We start from the raw sequence: 17,527 nt of genomic DNA, 5'->3' as shown, positions 1-17,527 counted from the left end.
CACCCTGCACCAGCCTGGCCAAGAACGATCAACAGCAACTACCACGAAAATAAATGGAGAATTTACTTTGGAAACCGAAGCAGATGTTGAGGACTTGAGATTGCTAAGCAAACGCATAAGTGTAAAGCGTACTGATAACAGAGATGAGCAAAAAAAAAAGAGTATGTGAAGTTAATGAAGATACACTGAGGCTAATCAAACAGCATGGGAAGAATCAGAACACATCAGATTAAGGAGTCAATTAGTCAGCTGGCAGGGTCAACCTACATTAGTCACAAGCACCTCTGAAGTAAAAGACAGCCTGTAAAATAAAACATATGAAAACATCCCAAATATGGTAATCGAATATTAATATGAACAACTGTGATATTGACACTGTAATAATAACACAGGGTGAAATATTCTAATCAAACAATTTGTGAATCACAGCCAAAAAGCACTAGGCACATATTAAGATATCAGCATAACCAAATTAAGTAGGCTTTCTCACTAAATAGGCTGCTTAAACATAGCAAGCAATGATACACGTTACTATCAGCTATACCTGCCAGATGAATACAAACCCTCCCTCCACCAAAAAGTGCAGTGCTACCATATAAAATGCCTAGCCCAATGCTGGAACCCAATTTAAAATGCTCTGCTGCTCTCGAGCTAGGTTCACGCTATACGCAATAAAATAAAAAAGAACAACAAATCAGCGATGGTAGCCACAATCTACTAAAAACAGTTTATAGTGAAAAGGTCGAATTTAAAAAAGTCGAATGTCAAAATCTTGAAAAAAAAATCTCGAAAAAAAGTCGCATTTTTTTATGACGTTTTTAATTCGAAATGGGGGGGTTACGCCCCCAACTCCCTTCTTTTTGTTTTACCCATTTTTTTTTATTACCGGACCCCAAAATAAATATATAATTAAAAAAGAGGGAATTTGACTTTTTTTTTCCGAGATTTATTTTTTGAGATTATTGTCATTCGACTTTTTTTTCGAGATTTTGACTGGATACCACTAAAAACATTGACAATACCAACACCCTATACCTAACGTCGCCTTACCCTACCTCTTATACTTCTTAATGACCCCTTGATCAAACCACTCAAGCTGAAATAAACCTCACTGCCATTTTCCTACTCTTCCTAACTTAACTGTGCCCTAGTACTACCTATTCCCACTTCTCTTATACCGCTCTTCCCCTATCCCGCATCTTCTCTCTGCAGACCCAGATCTGGGTACAAGGCATGAGCACAGCACACTTTCTACAGACAAGCCTCCTCGCTAGGATAGTACTATCGTTGGAAATGGCACAATAATATAGCCATATAGCCCGAGGGAGGGGTTATTATCACAGGATAATTACCCGTCACCAAGTTATGGCCTGAGTCGAAGCCAAGGGCCATAAGTCGGGGAAGGGACATTAACCAAAGCGATATTATCCCGCCTGGGGTCTGAAGGAATTATTAGCACATAGTGGTAATAAAAATACGTGTTTTGAAGTTTTTCTTTGTTTTGCTCAAAGAATGTTGATGTTGCAGCAAAGAAAGCTCACTCGGACAGGAAGTGTCTTGTTGCCTGGAAATTGCATTGTTGTTTCCCTGTTTGCTTTAGGAGACAACATGTTTAGAATGGGTCAATGCCAATAGTTATTGACTGCACTTTGAACATTCTGTTTGGCTGAGAGGAGGTCAATAACGATCTCCTTGTGCTAATGATGCTTATTACATCTCATCACATATTCTAGGACTAGCCTAAATAACTATTCTACTTCCGGTTTTAACATATTCAGGTGCATGTCCTGGGTTTTGTTGTTTACAAAAAAGTAGATGTTTTAATAAAAATGAATGTTATTGCTATGTTGACGCTGGTGGGGTTGTCAATGTGTTTTGGGTGATATTTTCAGTGCATTTATAGAATAACTGCCACTGCCAATGAGAAGCTAGCTGGAGTCTGAACCAGCGGCCAGCATTACAATGCAAGCAGAGTATTGGGCCAAAAAACATCGTTTGTGGGTTCATATCAACGCTTTCTTCCATGCTCCGAACCGAGATAATGGTGAAGGTCCCAGTGAGACTCTTAAGCCACAGCACAACACCAGTGGCGTGTGCTTGAGTTTGCTTTTTACGTTTCCACCGAAGAGGACTGGGGCAATTTGCCATTATTGGTAAAACACGTTCCTGACACACAGCAACAGCACAATGCACTAAACAGAGCTTTAAATGAGCACATACCTTGATAAGGCACCATGTCCTGGGACCAAAGAGAGTCTGTTCCATGTTGAGTTTCATCATATAGAAATTTGACTTCTGACGCGCCGGCATCCTCTGCGTTCTGGATCAGCTCCTGGGGCGAAATAGGTGAAATACGGCAATTAATCAAATTTCTTTATGCTGATGTTGCTCATGTGTGCCTAACAGTTGAACATGTAAATGGGAAAGTTAAAGGTGTATGAAATTTGCAAAATATATAACTTTTATTTGTCAACACTTCCTGTACACCTTAACATTATTTGAAGAAAGAATAATGTTATTGTGGATAAAAAAGGTTCTCCGACATATTCTACAATCGAGGGGTTGCAAAACAATGCTGCTTCATTAACTTACTCTCTTCTGCTCTTAGTATTCTTTAACAAAAGAACAACATCTCGGAGTTAGCAATATCATCCATGGAAAATATCAATGTGTCTGGTTTCATGCTTTACCATTGTTACATCTGGGACATTAATCCCAATTCGCTTGAATGCTTAAATTGCTTAGAAAAAGATTGCAGCGGCCAATGCATGACTCAAATAAAGAATAACCACATTCAAACAATGGAACATAAGAAAAGACTGCCTTCTCTATATACTCAATCTACGGACAATATGTCTACATTGCAGCTGTTTTAAATTAAAAAATAAATCATAAACAAACCTGTTACCCAAACTACTGACATATTAGCAATAGGACAGGCACTGGCATGGAAGAAATAGCTCATCGAACACTTTCTTCTTTTGGTGTGTTCCCTACACACCAAGGGGTGACATTGAACTCCCCAAAGAAGTTTGAGCCTCAAGTACAACTAAATGTATTCCAGCACACCAGCAGTGAAGCACAGAGTACTTCATGAACCACCCTTAGGTTATCGTCCTGCACATTAGACCCACTCCCACTTGCTGTTGGAGGCCCCTGCTCCCTCCAATTCACTATGTCCCCCGCCTTTTCTTCAGTGTTACCCGCTTTTTTTTAGTGCTGCCCACACTGCCCATTTCCTAGGCCACTCTCAATAACTGTATGTCTTCACGTCCCAAACCCCTCTCTCCCATTTCCCCTCCTTTTCCAATCAATGTGCCCCTGCTCAACCAGCTTCACTACAGTGCTTCTTACCCGTTAACCCATATGCGGCCCCTGAAAGCATGAACTGCTCTCCATCCCTTCCCTATCAATTTTTACCCAATGGCAGCTCTTTAGACCGCTACAGTGCAGCCACTTGCTTCTCTGCCATGACCTAGCTGCCCCATTCTGCCCTGCTCGCTGTCTTGCCGGCCCTGAATGCAGACTTCAATGGCTCTGCCGGCCCTGAATGCAGACTTCAATGGCTCTGTCAGGGAGGGGCCGATAAGACAGTGGTCTGATTGGCTCTAACATTCGAAATCAAAGGGTAATAACTGCCGAAAGTGTTGACTGATCAGCAAACATTTCCCAAGAGCAATGAAGTACCAGGCTTAGCTCTTTTGATTGCAAGTTCGTGAGAACGACTGGCTTGTTAAAGCATAATTTGATGTGTTCTATTTTCCACTTCGAGATACTTGCCTAGAGAAGTCTATCACATTAAAAACATTCATTCATTGTTTATTCGGATCAAATCCATTAAACAGACACCTAAAATAAACCCATCATTACAAAAATAATACAAGATAAAAAGAAAAAAATATAAGGTTAAAATGCATCAAGTATAAAATAGTATAAAAACTATAAGGTTACACATTCCCAATTATACTTTCATAAATCATAAGCAGTCTACATGACTCAAGGTAAAATGTCCATGTGATGTTTTGTCGTTTTCATTGCCTTCCTAAGATAAGATAACACTGCCCAAGCCTTCCATATACTCAGGCCCCACTTGGTCCTTTCCTTCCACGTTCTTGTATTCCTCTGTCTTTGTCTCTATGCCTCACTCCCCTTTCTCCTCCTCCCTAATATTACACCCACTATCTCTATCTCTCTCCGTCACACTGGCTATTTAATTCCTCTCTCTACTACCTACTTCTAGACTTTGATCTTATATTCTACTACTCTCACCCCTACACTACTACTCTACTCCCCTCTCCATGCTACTACTACTCTCCCCTCTCCAATCTACTACTACTCTCCTCACCTCACTGCTACTGCACTACCCCATCTCCACACTACAACTGCTGCTCCACCGACACCTTCTCACACAGTCGCCCACATTTGACGCTTGCAGTCTGCTTCTCATTCAATCCCTACTCTCCTTCTATTGATTTCAATCACACACCTGGCACACAACCAAACCAAGGAACACTTTCTCCCACCAATCAATACCTCACCTTGCACACACGTTCATCAAGTTTCACCCATTATCTTCTTGGTCTCTTGGTTCTCCTTTTCCTCCCTTGGCATCACCCAAGTAACCTACACCTTGCTGTTCCTGTTCCCCTTCTTATGCTCCCCCCTTCCTTCACCATTGGCTCCTTTCTCACCTGAATCCCCGGGCCAACCACTGGCTTTTCATCCCCTGGGGGAGGAGTTAGGGTCGAGCAAAAGTACAAAAGGGGGTCTTAAGCTACCTCTTTCATGGACGCAGGGCAGCCAGCTCAAGTCAATGGCAGCCAGCTACAGCGAAAATTCCCTTCAATGTACCAGTTAGTTTGAGGGCTTCCCGACATGTGCGAGATGGTGGTTTGACAAGAGGACCGCCCTGCAGCACTGTCGCAGGTAAGAGGATTGTTCATGTAGGTTTGGTTGCACACGCTGAGATCACTGTTTCAAGGAGGAGAATGCTCCATGCGCAGGCTGCTGCTGGAGCTGTTTTCCCTGTGCAGACCCATGTCTCATACTGTGTTGTTTTTTTCTATTCTGCTGTGCGGATTGCTCCGAGGTACAGCAGCTCTCCAGTAGAAGTGGTACATATTTCAAACATCAAAGCACAGGTAGAAGGGACAGGGACTTGTGTCCTCACAACTCCCACACCTTGCCTCTGGGGCAGGACGGACTGTGGTGAAAATCTGATAGGCCTCCACCCCAGGCTGATGGGGGTCCCCACGCCCTTTTGACATGCTCAGGTCCATGACCCTGTCACACCATGGTGGAGATATAAAGATCATAATTTGAACAGATATTGGGATTAGTCAAGAAGAGGAGGAATGACATACAGAAACACTGATACCAATTTATCATAATGGGTATAAGACACCTACCAACATGTTGCTTCAACTGCTGCATTTTTAGATCCGAAGCCATAATTGGTTTAGGCTTTTGTTCTCCTTGTTAATTTATGTAGTGAACTGTACAAAACCTGTCTGGAACAATTAGTACTGATTTACATTGTGTTCCCCTGAAATAACTAAAGATCAGTTTAAAAACAAGCCGGATCGCACTGGAGCTGAAATCTTTCTTACATAATGAAGATAGTATTTTATAGGGGACACAGATAGAAATATCAATTGCTCTCAGACCATATTCCTTTGTTGTAAAAAAGTAAAATGAGTACACAGACATTAGGGGAATGCTGTCTAGTTAAACAAGCCCCAATATTGATTCTCCTACACTGGAACGTGGAAAGATGCATGGGTTTGGACAACAACATATGAATGATACACATGACTACAGTTTCACATGGGTATCTCAATCACTGAGAAAGATAGCAGACAATGTTTGGAACCAGAGATCCTACTAAATTTGAAATTTCACTTCCATTGTTTGTGCAAATCTATCATCCATCATCATTTGCGTTCAACAAAAGGAAGGGTTTATAACTCGCATTGGTGAGCTTAAATGCTGATAGAACTATAGCAAGGACACAGGTGCAGATGCTTTCTGAGATAAGGAGCCTACAAAAAAATCCCGAAACACTTCCTCAGCCGAGGTTGCTCAGTGCGCAAGTTCATCAATCATGCAACAGAATGGAATATGGGCTCTCGGAAGCCTGCAAAAGATGATGCACACCAATAGCAACACAAACAATGTAGTGCACATTGTTAAGTGCCCCTGTAGGAAAAGATGCATTGGACACGCCATAAGGATGATTAAGACACAGATAATTGAACACCATAGATCCATCAGGAATCAACAAGCGATGGCCCCTCTGGTTGCACACATCACCGAAGAAGGCCATTCTACCAGCAATATCAAGCACTCATTAGAATTAAATATCACAAGACTGTATCTGATGGAACAAAAATTGATCTTTAAGACATTAAGACATCAAGTCATGTGATGGAAGTGATTGGCTACAGAGATTCTACAGTGATTGGCTACACTGATTCTTGAAGACGTGCCCATTCACCCTTTCTGCCTCAATATCTATTTAAGAGTGAGACATGATTCCTTTTTAGTTACAAAACTTTCAGCCTTTTGGACAGTTATGGCACCCACTTAGGTTAATCGATCTGTAATCAGAAAAAGACCCTTAAGTTTGATACTGGCCAACGGAGATGCTGCAACTAAGGGTTTCCACAGAGGCTGACCTGGGCTATGACAAATCTAAAGCTTTTGGTCCGAAAGTTGCGCTTCTCTGTTAAATTAAGTGATTAGTTCAAGTTTGAGATTTTTGAAATAGGTTAAATTTTAATGCATATCATGAAAAGCTTTGCCATTGAAGAAAAGAACATTTTAGAAATATGAGAACAATATAGTTGAATTCACTATTTTCAAGAAAAAATATTAATAATTGCACAAACTTGTTAAATTGGAACTGAATGTTCAGTTAGTTAGTTAGTTAGTTAGTTAGTTCGTTCGTTCGTTCGTTCATTCGTTCGTTCGTTCGTTCGTTCGTTCGTTCGTTCGTTCAGTGTTTCCCTGGGTTATGTGGTCAGGGACCCACAGGGAAACATTTTTTGGTTCAAGATGCTTGGATTTCAAGAGTATGTTGATGCCAGGACTCCTTTTTGGTGTGAAATCCTCAGTTCAATTGATTGAATTTACTGATATCAGGACTCCTAGTTTTTGAAGGGTCCTCGAATTTGTTATTAGAAGGTCCTCGAATTGGTAGAGGCCAAGACTCCTAGTTGTTGATGGTCCTCAAGAGTGTTTCCCCACTCAAGATTGTGAGTGGTTCTTCAGGAGGAAAATTGATCCTTATAGGGAAAATAGCTCCAATTGGTATAAAGATGTTTCATTTGTGATGATTCCAATTTGGGTTTCCATTTGAGAGGATGGCGAGTTTTGCATGTGTTCATTCCCTGAAAGATAAAGTTACAGTGGTATGTTCACTTGCACGCTCTCTGTTACAGGTTAAACTGTTCAACGCTCAGGATATGTGTACTCACGTTGGTGTGTATCCTTAATGTTGCAAATGGAGGTTCAACGTGGTCTCCTTTGGTTTATTTCTAATTTGGAGTGTTGCAAGACTTTTCGACAAAGGTGCTAGGTTTCAATCTAGCTTGAATGCTACAGATATTGAGACTCTATCGCTTTGGTGAATCTACCACTGAACACTGAAAAACACTGCACAAACAAACTAACTGAACATTCAGTTCCAATTTAACAAGTTTGTGCAATTATTATAATTTATTCTTGAAATAGTGAATTCAACTATACTGTTCTCAGTTTTCTAAAATGTTCTTTTCTTCAATAGTAAAGCTTTTCATGATATGCATTAAAATTTGACCTATTTAAAAAATCTCAAACTTAAACTAATCACTTAATTTAACAGAGAAGCGCAACTTTGGGACTAAAAGCTTATGATTCCTTTTTAGCAATATTTAATTTATTAACAAAAGGTGTAAATTGCTTGATAGTATGAATCCCCATTGAAATAATAATGTAATATAAGTTACAGACAGGGAAAATGCTGTCCGTGTATGTAGCAGGGAATCAATGTCTACTGTATGGTAGCAACTGTAAATTTACCCTAAAAATGTTAGGGTGGATCCAAAGAAAGGTACAATGTTTTCAAATAAGTAATGTGGCAGCAATAAAGGGTGAACCATACGAACTAGTATTGAATAGTCCACACAACACTGATTAATTGAACATGCTCAGTAGCGACATGGAAAATATCTTGCAGTTTGATGACATGACATGTTTTCTGTAGAATGTCAAACTGTGTTGCCAAAATGTTGTTGGATGTTAATGCTCAGATAAATTACTGTTCATCCTTGTTACTTCTAGTCCTAATCTTCCTTGTCACAGTACTTTTGAGGCACCAGCATCCATGACAAAACCTTTTTCTCCTATCAGTGTTCTGCCACCTCCCTCTTTTGCCCGCTCCAGAAGGTATACTACCTCCCTCTAACTTCAATCTACAGCTTACCATTTTTCACATAAGACCATAGCCCTACCATCCCTCTCTGAGAGGCTCAAGTGGGTTGTAAGTACTATGAAGCGGAAGTGTAGGACAAGGACTAATGAGGATAACAAGTCTCGGGAGGATAGCTCAGCGGCAACATGCTCGCCTTGGAAGCAAGACGACACGGAGCAACACAGGTTTGATCCCCGGGTCCGCGCTTAGAAACCTCTGGGTATTAAGTGTGTTATAAATAACCTATCAATCAATCAATCAATTAAGTAACTAATTTGGGCATTACCAAAATGTACCTCTTTCTTGTCGAAGTACTTACTTTTGAGGCATAATAAAGACAATGTTGATAGGGCCTATGAAACACCACACACAAACAATTCAATATAATTAAACTTCTTTATTTTGGTGAACATCATAAAGGAAAAGAAAAACAAAAAAATATAAACATCTCATCTTAATAAAACAAAAAAAACTAAGTTCAAGGCTCAACCAGACGTACAAGAGAAACAATGAAAAAAAAAACCTTTGTATTTCCTTGAATTGTATCTCAATCAGTGTAAAAACAAATAAGAATGAGCAACAGGTTAAAACACTATGGCCAAAGTTAAAATATAATGTTACTATTTAAAATTTGAAATATATATATGAACATTTAGTTACTATGTCAAATTATTTTCATAATACAGATTGAATTTATAAAGCATAATTCATTATAATGATTTAGATAACAACAACCTACCTAATTATCCCGGCAATTCCATGTTCTTCTATCTTATTTTTAAAGCAATTTATTTGTAGGTACATGTGATATACAGTGATTCCTGTGAATACACATTTTGGTCAACAGGGTCCTATCCTCAATTATGCCAGCGCCATAGTCACAGGGGTATCCCTACATATTATCCCCACCAAAAATTGGGGTCCTCGGGGAGTGGGACACCGTCGGGTGAAACGCAGTAAACCCCTTCCTTCAATACCCCTTCCCCATCCTATCACGTAGGACATTTAAAAACACGGCCCCCGCCACCACCTTTCCTAACACAAACACTTTGTGCACAACAGACTAACACCAGAGCCGTTTACCTGGCATGTCCCATTACAAGAGTCAGGCAAAGTCAGGCAATTGATGAGAATTACGCACACCTGACAGCTCTTTCCCTTCCCCACAGGGATAAAAGGTGGACCAAAAGATCACAGTACGAGCGAGGCAGACGGCACAAGGAGACAGCTATCCAGACCCCGCACTTAAAAAGGAGGAGAAAGGTGGCAAATATCAAGAGGCTGACGAGGAGAGACACAAACTTGCCCTTTTCGACAAAACCCTGCGAACCCTCCGTTGAAAGAAACTTAAGACCAAGGACAATAGCCCAAGTGTGCTGCAACAGATGTCAATGCTGCACAAAGCGTATCGGCGCCGATAAGCTGGGGCAAGGGAGACTCCTGCTTCCGTGGTACTGGCCTTGACTACAGTAAAGAGGAATGCCAAGCGGTTCATCACAGCCAGAAAGTCGAGGGGAGAGCTGATAAGAACCGGGCTTCGGTGAATGAAAGTCGCAAATTGGCAAAGTGAAAAAGAACTGTAACATTGTGAAGGGGAGACGAGCTTCAAAAGGTGACTGCCGGTACTGCGTGGGTACTGCTATGAGAAACCCTGGTCAATCCCCGTCTGAGTGAAACTACAGATACCAGAAGGCTGTAGAAGAGCTGCCAAGATAGGTCAAAGTGGTCATGCAGGAGGTCAAGCAAAATTCCTGTACAGTCGAAAGCCTTTGACCTAAGAACTATAACGGAAGTAAGGGAAGTGAATCCCGTGAACATTGAAAGTATAAGTGAATGTGAAGTTGGCGAGAGTGAACCCGGAAGAGGGATGTGGACGAGAAGGGGGCAAGTCTAAAATCCCAAGAAACTGTGTTGACAAAAGTGAACCCGGCCAAGGGATGTCCACGGGAAGTGTTTAAAAAGACATTAACATTTGTGAAGGAAGGAAAAGCCATAGTGTACCGGTGGAGGGAGGCTGGAAGTTAAGAGGGGTCTGCGCCTGGGGGACCGAGGGGTGAAGAACCCTCACCCTAAGTGAAACCAAGAAACACACTTTCATTTTTTTGAAGGAGCTTTTGTTTTGTTATTTGAACACATCAGGCCATCGAAGGCAAGAGACTTTCAAGGGAAACGAGACTTGGCCATCGAGGCTCCTGATAAACTGGAACAGTACTATCGATTTGTGCTGAGGAAGCTTGAGTGTGTGCTGTGCTCCAAGATCCCACTTTACCTTCGTGCTCAAAACCTGGGGAAGGGAGACCCAAGCTACTGCATCCAGACATATTATTTGTGAACACATTTCTTTTCTTGAACACTATCCGACACCCTGTTTTGTATTAGTTGTAAGGTTTGGCAATAGGTTTATTATTATAGGCCCTTTTTATTTGACACAACGCCACTAGCACTGCCTTTTTTTCATTTGATGGTCGACGCTTGCTCCCATCTTAGATTTAGGTTAAGTCTAGGGGTTACCCACCCTGCAATCATTGTCCAATAAACACCCTTGATGTGTGATAACTTGTGTCTGTCTTTACTGTTGCCACCATGAGTTCCTTACAAGACACAGTTACGTTACAATAGGCTGCCACCATTTTGGGAGTGTTTGGCAAACTGAATGAACCACTTGCAGCCATACACCCATGCGCGAGAGTAAGGGCTTTCATAATTCCTGCGCCAGAAACCAGCCTTGACCCCCCCACTCCTATTTACACACTCCTCAGACATGGAAAGGTTACATCTCAATGCCCCTTCTTTTTATCCATGTTGTTTGCTTACTGCTTTGTTTTCCTTTGCTTTCCTCACTCTTCACCCAGCTCTTATCCTCCTTCCTTTTCTTATTTCCCCAGTCTTGATCTGAGCTCTCTCCTAGTGGTTGCCCTGTGTGTGCCTAGTGTCCTTCTCTGTTGCTCTGCTGATCTGGTCCACTCCAGCCTTACCACCAGTGGCCATCGCCGGTCTCCAGCATTACTGTCAGCAGCCTCTGCCTTACCACCAGTAGCCTCAGCCTGTCCCCAGCATTCCTACCGTGGCCTTACCTAGTTGACAGCATTACCTTCTCCTGATCCAGGCTACCACCATTGATATTCTTCTGGCACCTCACTGTCCTCCTGCCATGCTAATAGAAAAGTGCCACATTTGTGGTGCGAGGAGTCCGCTTCCTTTCTATACTGGTGCTGTCTTCCTTGGATTTGAGGGGTGTACGTTCCATGTACTACACTATATGCTTCTAACAGGACACTAATACAGCCATCGTGGACCCACAAGAAGCACCTCACTTTTTTCGAAACCCCCGTAAGAGACGCAAGTGTGACATCCTGCTTGACACTATTACGCCTGATCCAGCTGGCTGTGATGGTTTTAAATGGCAAAAGATCTAAACGGAGTGTCATCATTAAAAGTCTATGGACCAGTTTTCTTAATTAGGTCTAAATATGCAGGATAGCACTGTATCAGAACATAAAATAAGTATTTAGCAAAGTATGCAGGGGAATGGGTGCAGGAGTTGCCGCAAATCCAGGAGCCTTGAGCCTTGAGGCAGTGTTGCAGGAGCCCATGCCCCTCCACTATTTCTATCCCGGCCTGCCCTCACAGGGTGAAGCCCGGGGGGTTGGAGGGGAGGATGCAGGAGTTGCAGCGAATCCAGGCACCCAGGAAGCCTTTCAGGTAGCGTTGCAGGAGACATGCCCCCTCCACTATTTCTATCTCTGCCTCCCCCCAGCAGGGTGAAGACAGTGTGGGAAAGGGTGTGGGAGTTGGCATCCGCAGGGAGTTAGCAGCTGGCAGGACTTCAATGATGTCCGAGTAGTGTTTATCTGCCTTTTGCTACTGCTGCACATGCGACAAGTGAATCCATCAAGCACCCAAGCAGTTCCTTGGAACAGGTGAGAGGCACAGTTGGACCATTAGTGGAAATAATTAGGAAACTAGGCGAATAGAACTTCTGTGCTGATATTGATATTCTGTGACATTTTCGCGACTTTCATCGCGTATTGACCTGCGCAGGGCTTCTGAGCAGGGCCGGTCTTTGCATCAGGCAGCCCAGGCGGCTGTCTGACGTCAGTCAGCCTCTAGGGGGCGCTGCACCAGCAGTCCACAGTGCTAGAATACACATATAACACGTTTGTTTCCTAACATTTTAAAAATGAATGTGCCTGTTCATTTTTATAATGTTAGGAAACAAGCGTGTTACACATGTATTCTACCACTGGCACTGCTGCAGGCTGTGGCCTCGGCCCTCAGGCAGGGCAGTGCTAGAATACACGTGTAACACGTTAATTTCATAACATTATGAAAGTGAATGTGCCTGTTCATTTTTATAATGTTAGGAAACGAACGTGTTACACGTGTATTCTACCACTGGCACTGCTGCAGGCTGTGGCCTCGGCCAGGGCAGTTTCTAGTCCATTTGGTGCTCAGGGCGAAACACTAGGAATGCACCGCCCCCCCCCCGCACCCCATCCCATGTGCCACTCCTACGCGCTCCACTCCCACCACACCCCGCGCACCACTCCCACCGCACCCCGCGCACCACTCCCACTGCACACTGCACCCCATTCCCAAACTAAACCGTTAAGGAACTCCTACCCAAAGTCAAACAGTCTGTCACACAAGGAATGAATTGCCATTTACAACAGTGGCCCACTTTTTCACTGGTGCCCAAGACAATTTTATGCCCCAGTCCCACTTAGGCTGCAGATAATGAGGACTGGGCACACCAACAAAGAGACCATGAATATGGCACATGATGCAGTATATACAACCAACAAAGAACACAAGATGCTGAAGAGGGTTTGTAGGCAACCTAAGCCAAAAGGGCAATGACAGAGAGACACCTGAACCCAATAAACAATCACTTTAGCATTCTTTGAATGGGAATCAAGAGTTATGCTTTGATACAGTAAAGTCTTGACTGTTGTAAGGATACATGAACCAGGATTATTTATTTATTCTTGCAATGTTTGTCGGGTACCTGCATATTTATGTATTTATGCAATGTGTGTCGGATACAGGTATCCGACAAACACTGCATAAATAAATAAATTATCCATCTCCAAACCAGTTCGTAGCTTAAAGAATATTTACTCAGCAACACTGGTCAAAACTATTATCCGCATAGTGAAGTAACTCATCACCAGTGCCATGGAAGTGGTTTAAAGTGTAATAGATATATAGTTTGGAAAAGAAGCAGCATGAAAGAAATAGTGCTGCTTTAGACAATTTATTTGGCCATTTTCTGGCCTTGCAGGGACGCACCATGGGCCCAAATGGGTCCGGGCCCACGGCTCGTCCCGCAAGGCACGCACACTCCCCACAGCCCACTGCACCTCCCCTCCCATCTCAATGCCAGCACGAAACCATTTAGTGACTAATGGGCCACCATTAGCAGTTTCCTGCCGGCATTGTGATGGAAGGGGCTGCTCTTAGCTGCAGGGGGACCTAAAGTGTTTTTATTAGTGTGCTTATGCCCCCACCCCAAGTGGCGCAAAAGTGGTCAGATGGAGCCTCTGACTTCTGTAATGTCACGTAGTACCTTTGTACTACGTGACATTACAGTCGGAAGGGGCAGCGCCAGCACCTGACCTGCGGAACTTTCCCCACGTCAATGAGCCGCCCCATAAACTAGAGAATTCCATCCCCTCCAAAGGCTCTAGGGACCGGGGCAATTGCGTCCCCCGGGGCTATTGAGCCCCGGGCAGTTGCCCGCCTCGTCCGGGCCAAGAAACAGGCCTGGCCTCTGCCTTCAGGCAGGGCAATTGGCAAATAAATTAGCAACATTTGTTGCTTTATTACCTTCCCCCGGCCCCGGGTGGTGCCGGCGCTGCCGGCGCCAGCCAGGCCCATGGGCGCACGTGCCGTGTGCCCTCCTCTAGGGTATGGGCGCGCACTGACACTGAAGTGTGGATCGATTGGGGCTGGCTGGTGTTGTCGGCCCTGGCCATTACAGAAAAGAGGAGCAAGTGGGTCACTAAATCCTGAAGTTGTTCCCATCACAAGCACACACTGCCAAGCAGCAGCAGAATCAGCAAATACAAACAGTTTCTGCATCCTGCCCTCACTGATTGGCCTTGTTTCAGGAAACCCGGCAGTAACTACAGCCTGCCGAGGCAAGCACACTTCTTTCCTCCTGCTCCCGTCCTCGTAGGCGAGGCCTATTGCTGCATAGGCGTTTTATTTATTTTAAAATGGTATTGCGGAGATGACTGGGCCTTCCAAGAACAGCCTCTGGAGGCCACAAAGCTAGACACTTTTGTCAAGGCTCAAGTAGTCATGAAAAAAAAGTAAGCGAGCACTGGAGGTGGACTCTCCTCAGGAGATAAAAAGGCTGGTTCTGGGCAGAGTGTCACCGTCAGCAGATCTTAGACAGTTGCACGTTCCAGCAGGGTTGGATTTATCGGTCCGTTGGCCGGGCCAAAATCACGTTGAGGGCAGGGCCCTGGGGGCCGCTACCACGCTTGGGCCGGTTTGGGGGTTACTATGCCCCCCTAGTTCCCGCTCCCGAGCATATTGTTCGTCGTTCCCTCTTTCCTGGGCATGCAGTGCTGACTTTATTTTAGTGCAAGAGTTTCATACATTTCACTGTTCGCTCAGACTTGTCTTATACTCTTCTTTGTCGTTGTGCTTCTTTTGTTTGGAATAGCAATCACGCTAGTCTAACGAGATAAACAAAAACCTACACGAACACGCCTTGTGAATGATGGTGTGAAGGATGGATGCAGGCGCTGGACCAAAAGCTGATCAAAGCCTGCACAGCAGCTGGCTTGGGAAAGCGACTCAGCAACTACAGTAGAAACTGTCTCTGTGGACGGTTGGCCCGTCTTCTGTATAATGCAAATACCCAGACTTGTAGGATGCATGCTTCACTTTCTTTGTTCCATTGGGGGCGACAATTCGTGGCCTTTAAAATACCCTGCACGGTGCAGCTTCCGATCACCTTTAACACAAACGCTGGGATATGGCCATGACTAGCTAACGCCACATTAATCAAAGCCAGGGCTCTAAAGAATGGTTCACGTGTTGGGGAATCACCTGCTCACACTTTCTGTCGTGCGACCAACCAGTGCGCAAAAGATGTTTCAGAGCGTGGGGCTCTTGATGCCACCCATTTCTGCATTTGATACACCAGCAGCTAAACACACCCTGGGGAGGCAGCTCCTTCCGCATAGTCCATTTCTCTCCCAAGCTCGGGACAATGTTCTTTACGGTGAGGGTAGAGAGCAAAGCGCACTATGCTTGGGGTACACTGAAGATGCTTCCCCTGATACCCGCAGTACTCCGAGTCCCTTGAAATGAAATTCGCCTATACACTGCACAATGTGCAAGGGCCACTGGTATTCAAGCAGCACGCGACTAGTAATTTCCAAAAAGTAAACTTAACGAGTCCCAAGAAAAGGTCTTCTTCCACCCTTTAAGAATTTGATTGTTTTTGTTTTTATGTTGGGATGGTAGACATGGTTATTCTTTGCGATCATACACACAGTTTCATGGTGCTGTCGGGAGCTAAAATGAGTGATCACGAAGGAAACATTTAAGAATTTGGAGAGTTAACAAGCATGAGCGAAACAAACCCCAATACTCGAACTGCCATTTCTCTTCCGCGGTAATGCTCTGCAGTGTGTTTCTATGTAAAGTCCACATTGTAATGTCATAATTTTAGAACGCCACCTCTCCAACATTAACATTGGAAGCCATGTTGAATTGTACATGCATGTTAACTCTCTGCATATGTTTAAAGTAGACTTCACCACTCCCATGGAGTAGTGATATTGTTTACGTGTGTCCCTCCTAAATATATTTAACTTCCTGTGAAATATTTGATGCAATACATATTGCATAAATGCATGTATTTTAATTCTGAGATAGACAGGCTTGTACAGCTATCAGTGGGTATGTAGCTGGTGCTTGTTCTTGAAGGTTTGGTTAACACTGTTCAAGACCAGTTCATCACCTTTTAAGAGTGGCTAAATGTTTGAGGTCATACGAATGACATTAGTGTAGATCTCAAATTGTCGATTCTCTGACCTAAGTCACAGCAGCAAACTGGTCATTGTTACTAAAAATGAAGAGCAAAAGCAGACTGACAACCAGGCCTGTTCGGGTTTGACCTTATTATTGCTGTTTTCTGAGGTTCATGAAATTCAGCAGATGCCAGCATTGACAATTTTGTTAACTCATAGTCCCCACTCCCGCTGCTCAGCCCATGACACATGCATAAGATCACAGGTCGTGGGAAGGGGGGTGCCAACGATGCTTCCCGCCTGGGGTGAAATCTGTTGTAAGACCGGCTCTGCTTCTGAGCATATAATTATATCATTATTTCTACAAAAAAGGGCCTTTTGCTAATCTCCTACGCAGCTCCAAGATGGCCACCCTTATCCTTGCTGTTACATTCACCACGTCAGAACAGACTACGGTACCATTTCCTAAACGAAAATTGTTGTCAGTAAAAAAGAAACATTTCAGCATCAGCTTTCACCCCGATTCGTGAGATAAACCAATTTCTGTGCTCATTTAATGTTCCCGTCAGTTTGGATCCTTGTGGGGGAGGCAACTCTTTACACAATTTTGAGCCCCCTGTTTTCTTACGTGTCAGCCCAGTGATCCTGGACAAATGGGAAGCACTGATCATTATTCTTGTACATCTGCCCGGTCGACCAGGCCCTTTATCAATACCCCTGATTTAGTGCCCGCCGTTACGTCTGCTGTTTTTCCTGTTAGCCGTTGCAGATTTGAGCAGCCTCATCCTTTGGCCACTACAAATGCAACTCTAGATGGCGAGGAGGGACTTATGTCACCTACGTCGATCATCCCTGACAAGCCCTCAGACTCTTCTGAATATGATCAGGACCCGCAGAGTACCAAGAATGGGTCACCACTGGTTGGCATTTGCTTGACAGACTATGAAAGGAAGGTGGCTGCCTGACCTGAACAAAGGGGAGTTACTGCACCAGCAAGAGGTCGAAAAAAAGGTCTCAAATACGATGGCGGAACCTGGCCCGACCTTGCTGGAAATCTCCCCCAGTAACAATCGAGCCAGCA

General features: G+C 43.8%; 1 protein-coding gene across 2 annotated transcripts in view; it reads right to left on the bottom strand.

Annotated features, from left to right (window-relative positions):
- Positions 1 to 17,527, bottom strand: part of SACS (sacsin molecular chaperone) — a 669,847-nt gene that overhangs the window by 190,048 nt on the left and 462,272 nt on the right. For both annotated transcript variants that reach the window (XM_069640129.1, XM_069640130.1), the window contains one exon: positions 2,221 to 2,332. In XM_069640129.1, the coding sequence (XP_069496230.1) occupies positions 2,221 to 2,332 (112 nt within the window). The remainder of the gene's footprint in view (positions 1 to 2,220; positions 2,333 to 17,527) is intronic.

The sequence above is a fragment of the Ambystoma mexicanum genome, chromosome 7q, assembly GCF_040938575.1.
Source record: "Ambystoma mexicanum isolate Mex_15411 chromosome 7q, UKY_AmexF1_1, whole genome shotgun sequence".
In the NCBI taxonomy this organism is placed as follows: domain Eukaryota; kingdom Metazoa; phylum Chordata; class Amphibia; order Caudata; family Ambystomatidae; genus Ambystoma; species Ambystoma mexicanum.
This window is presented reverse-complemented; position numbering and strand designations above follow the sequence as displayed.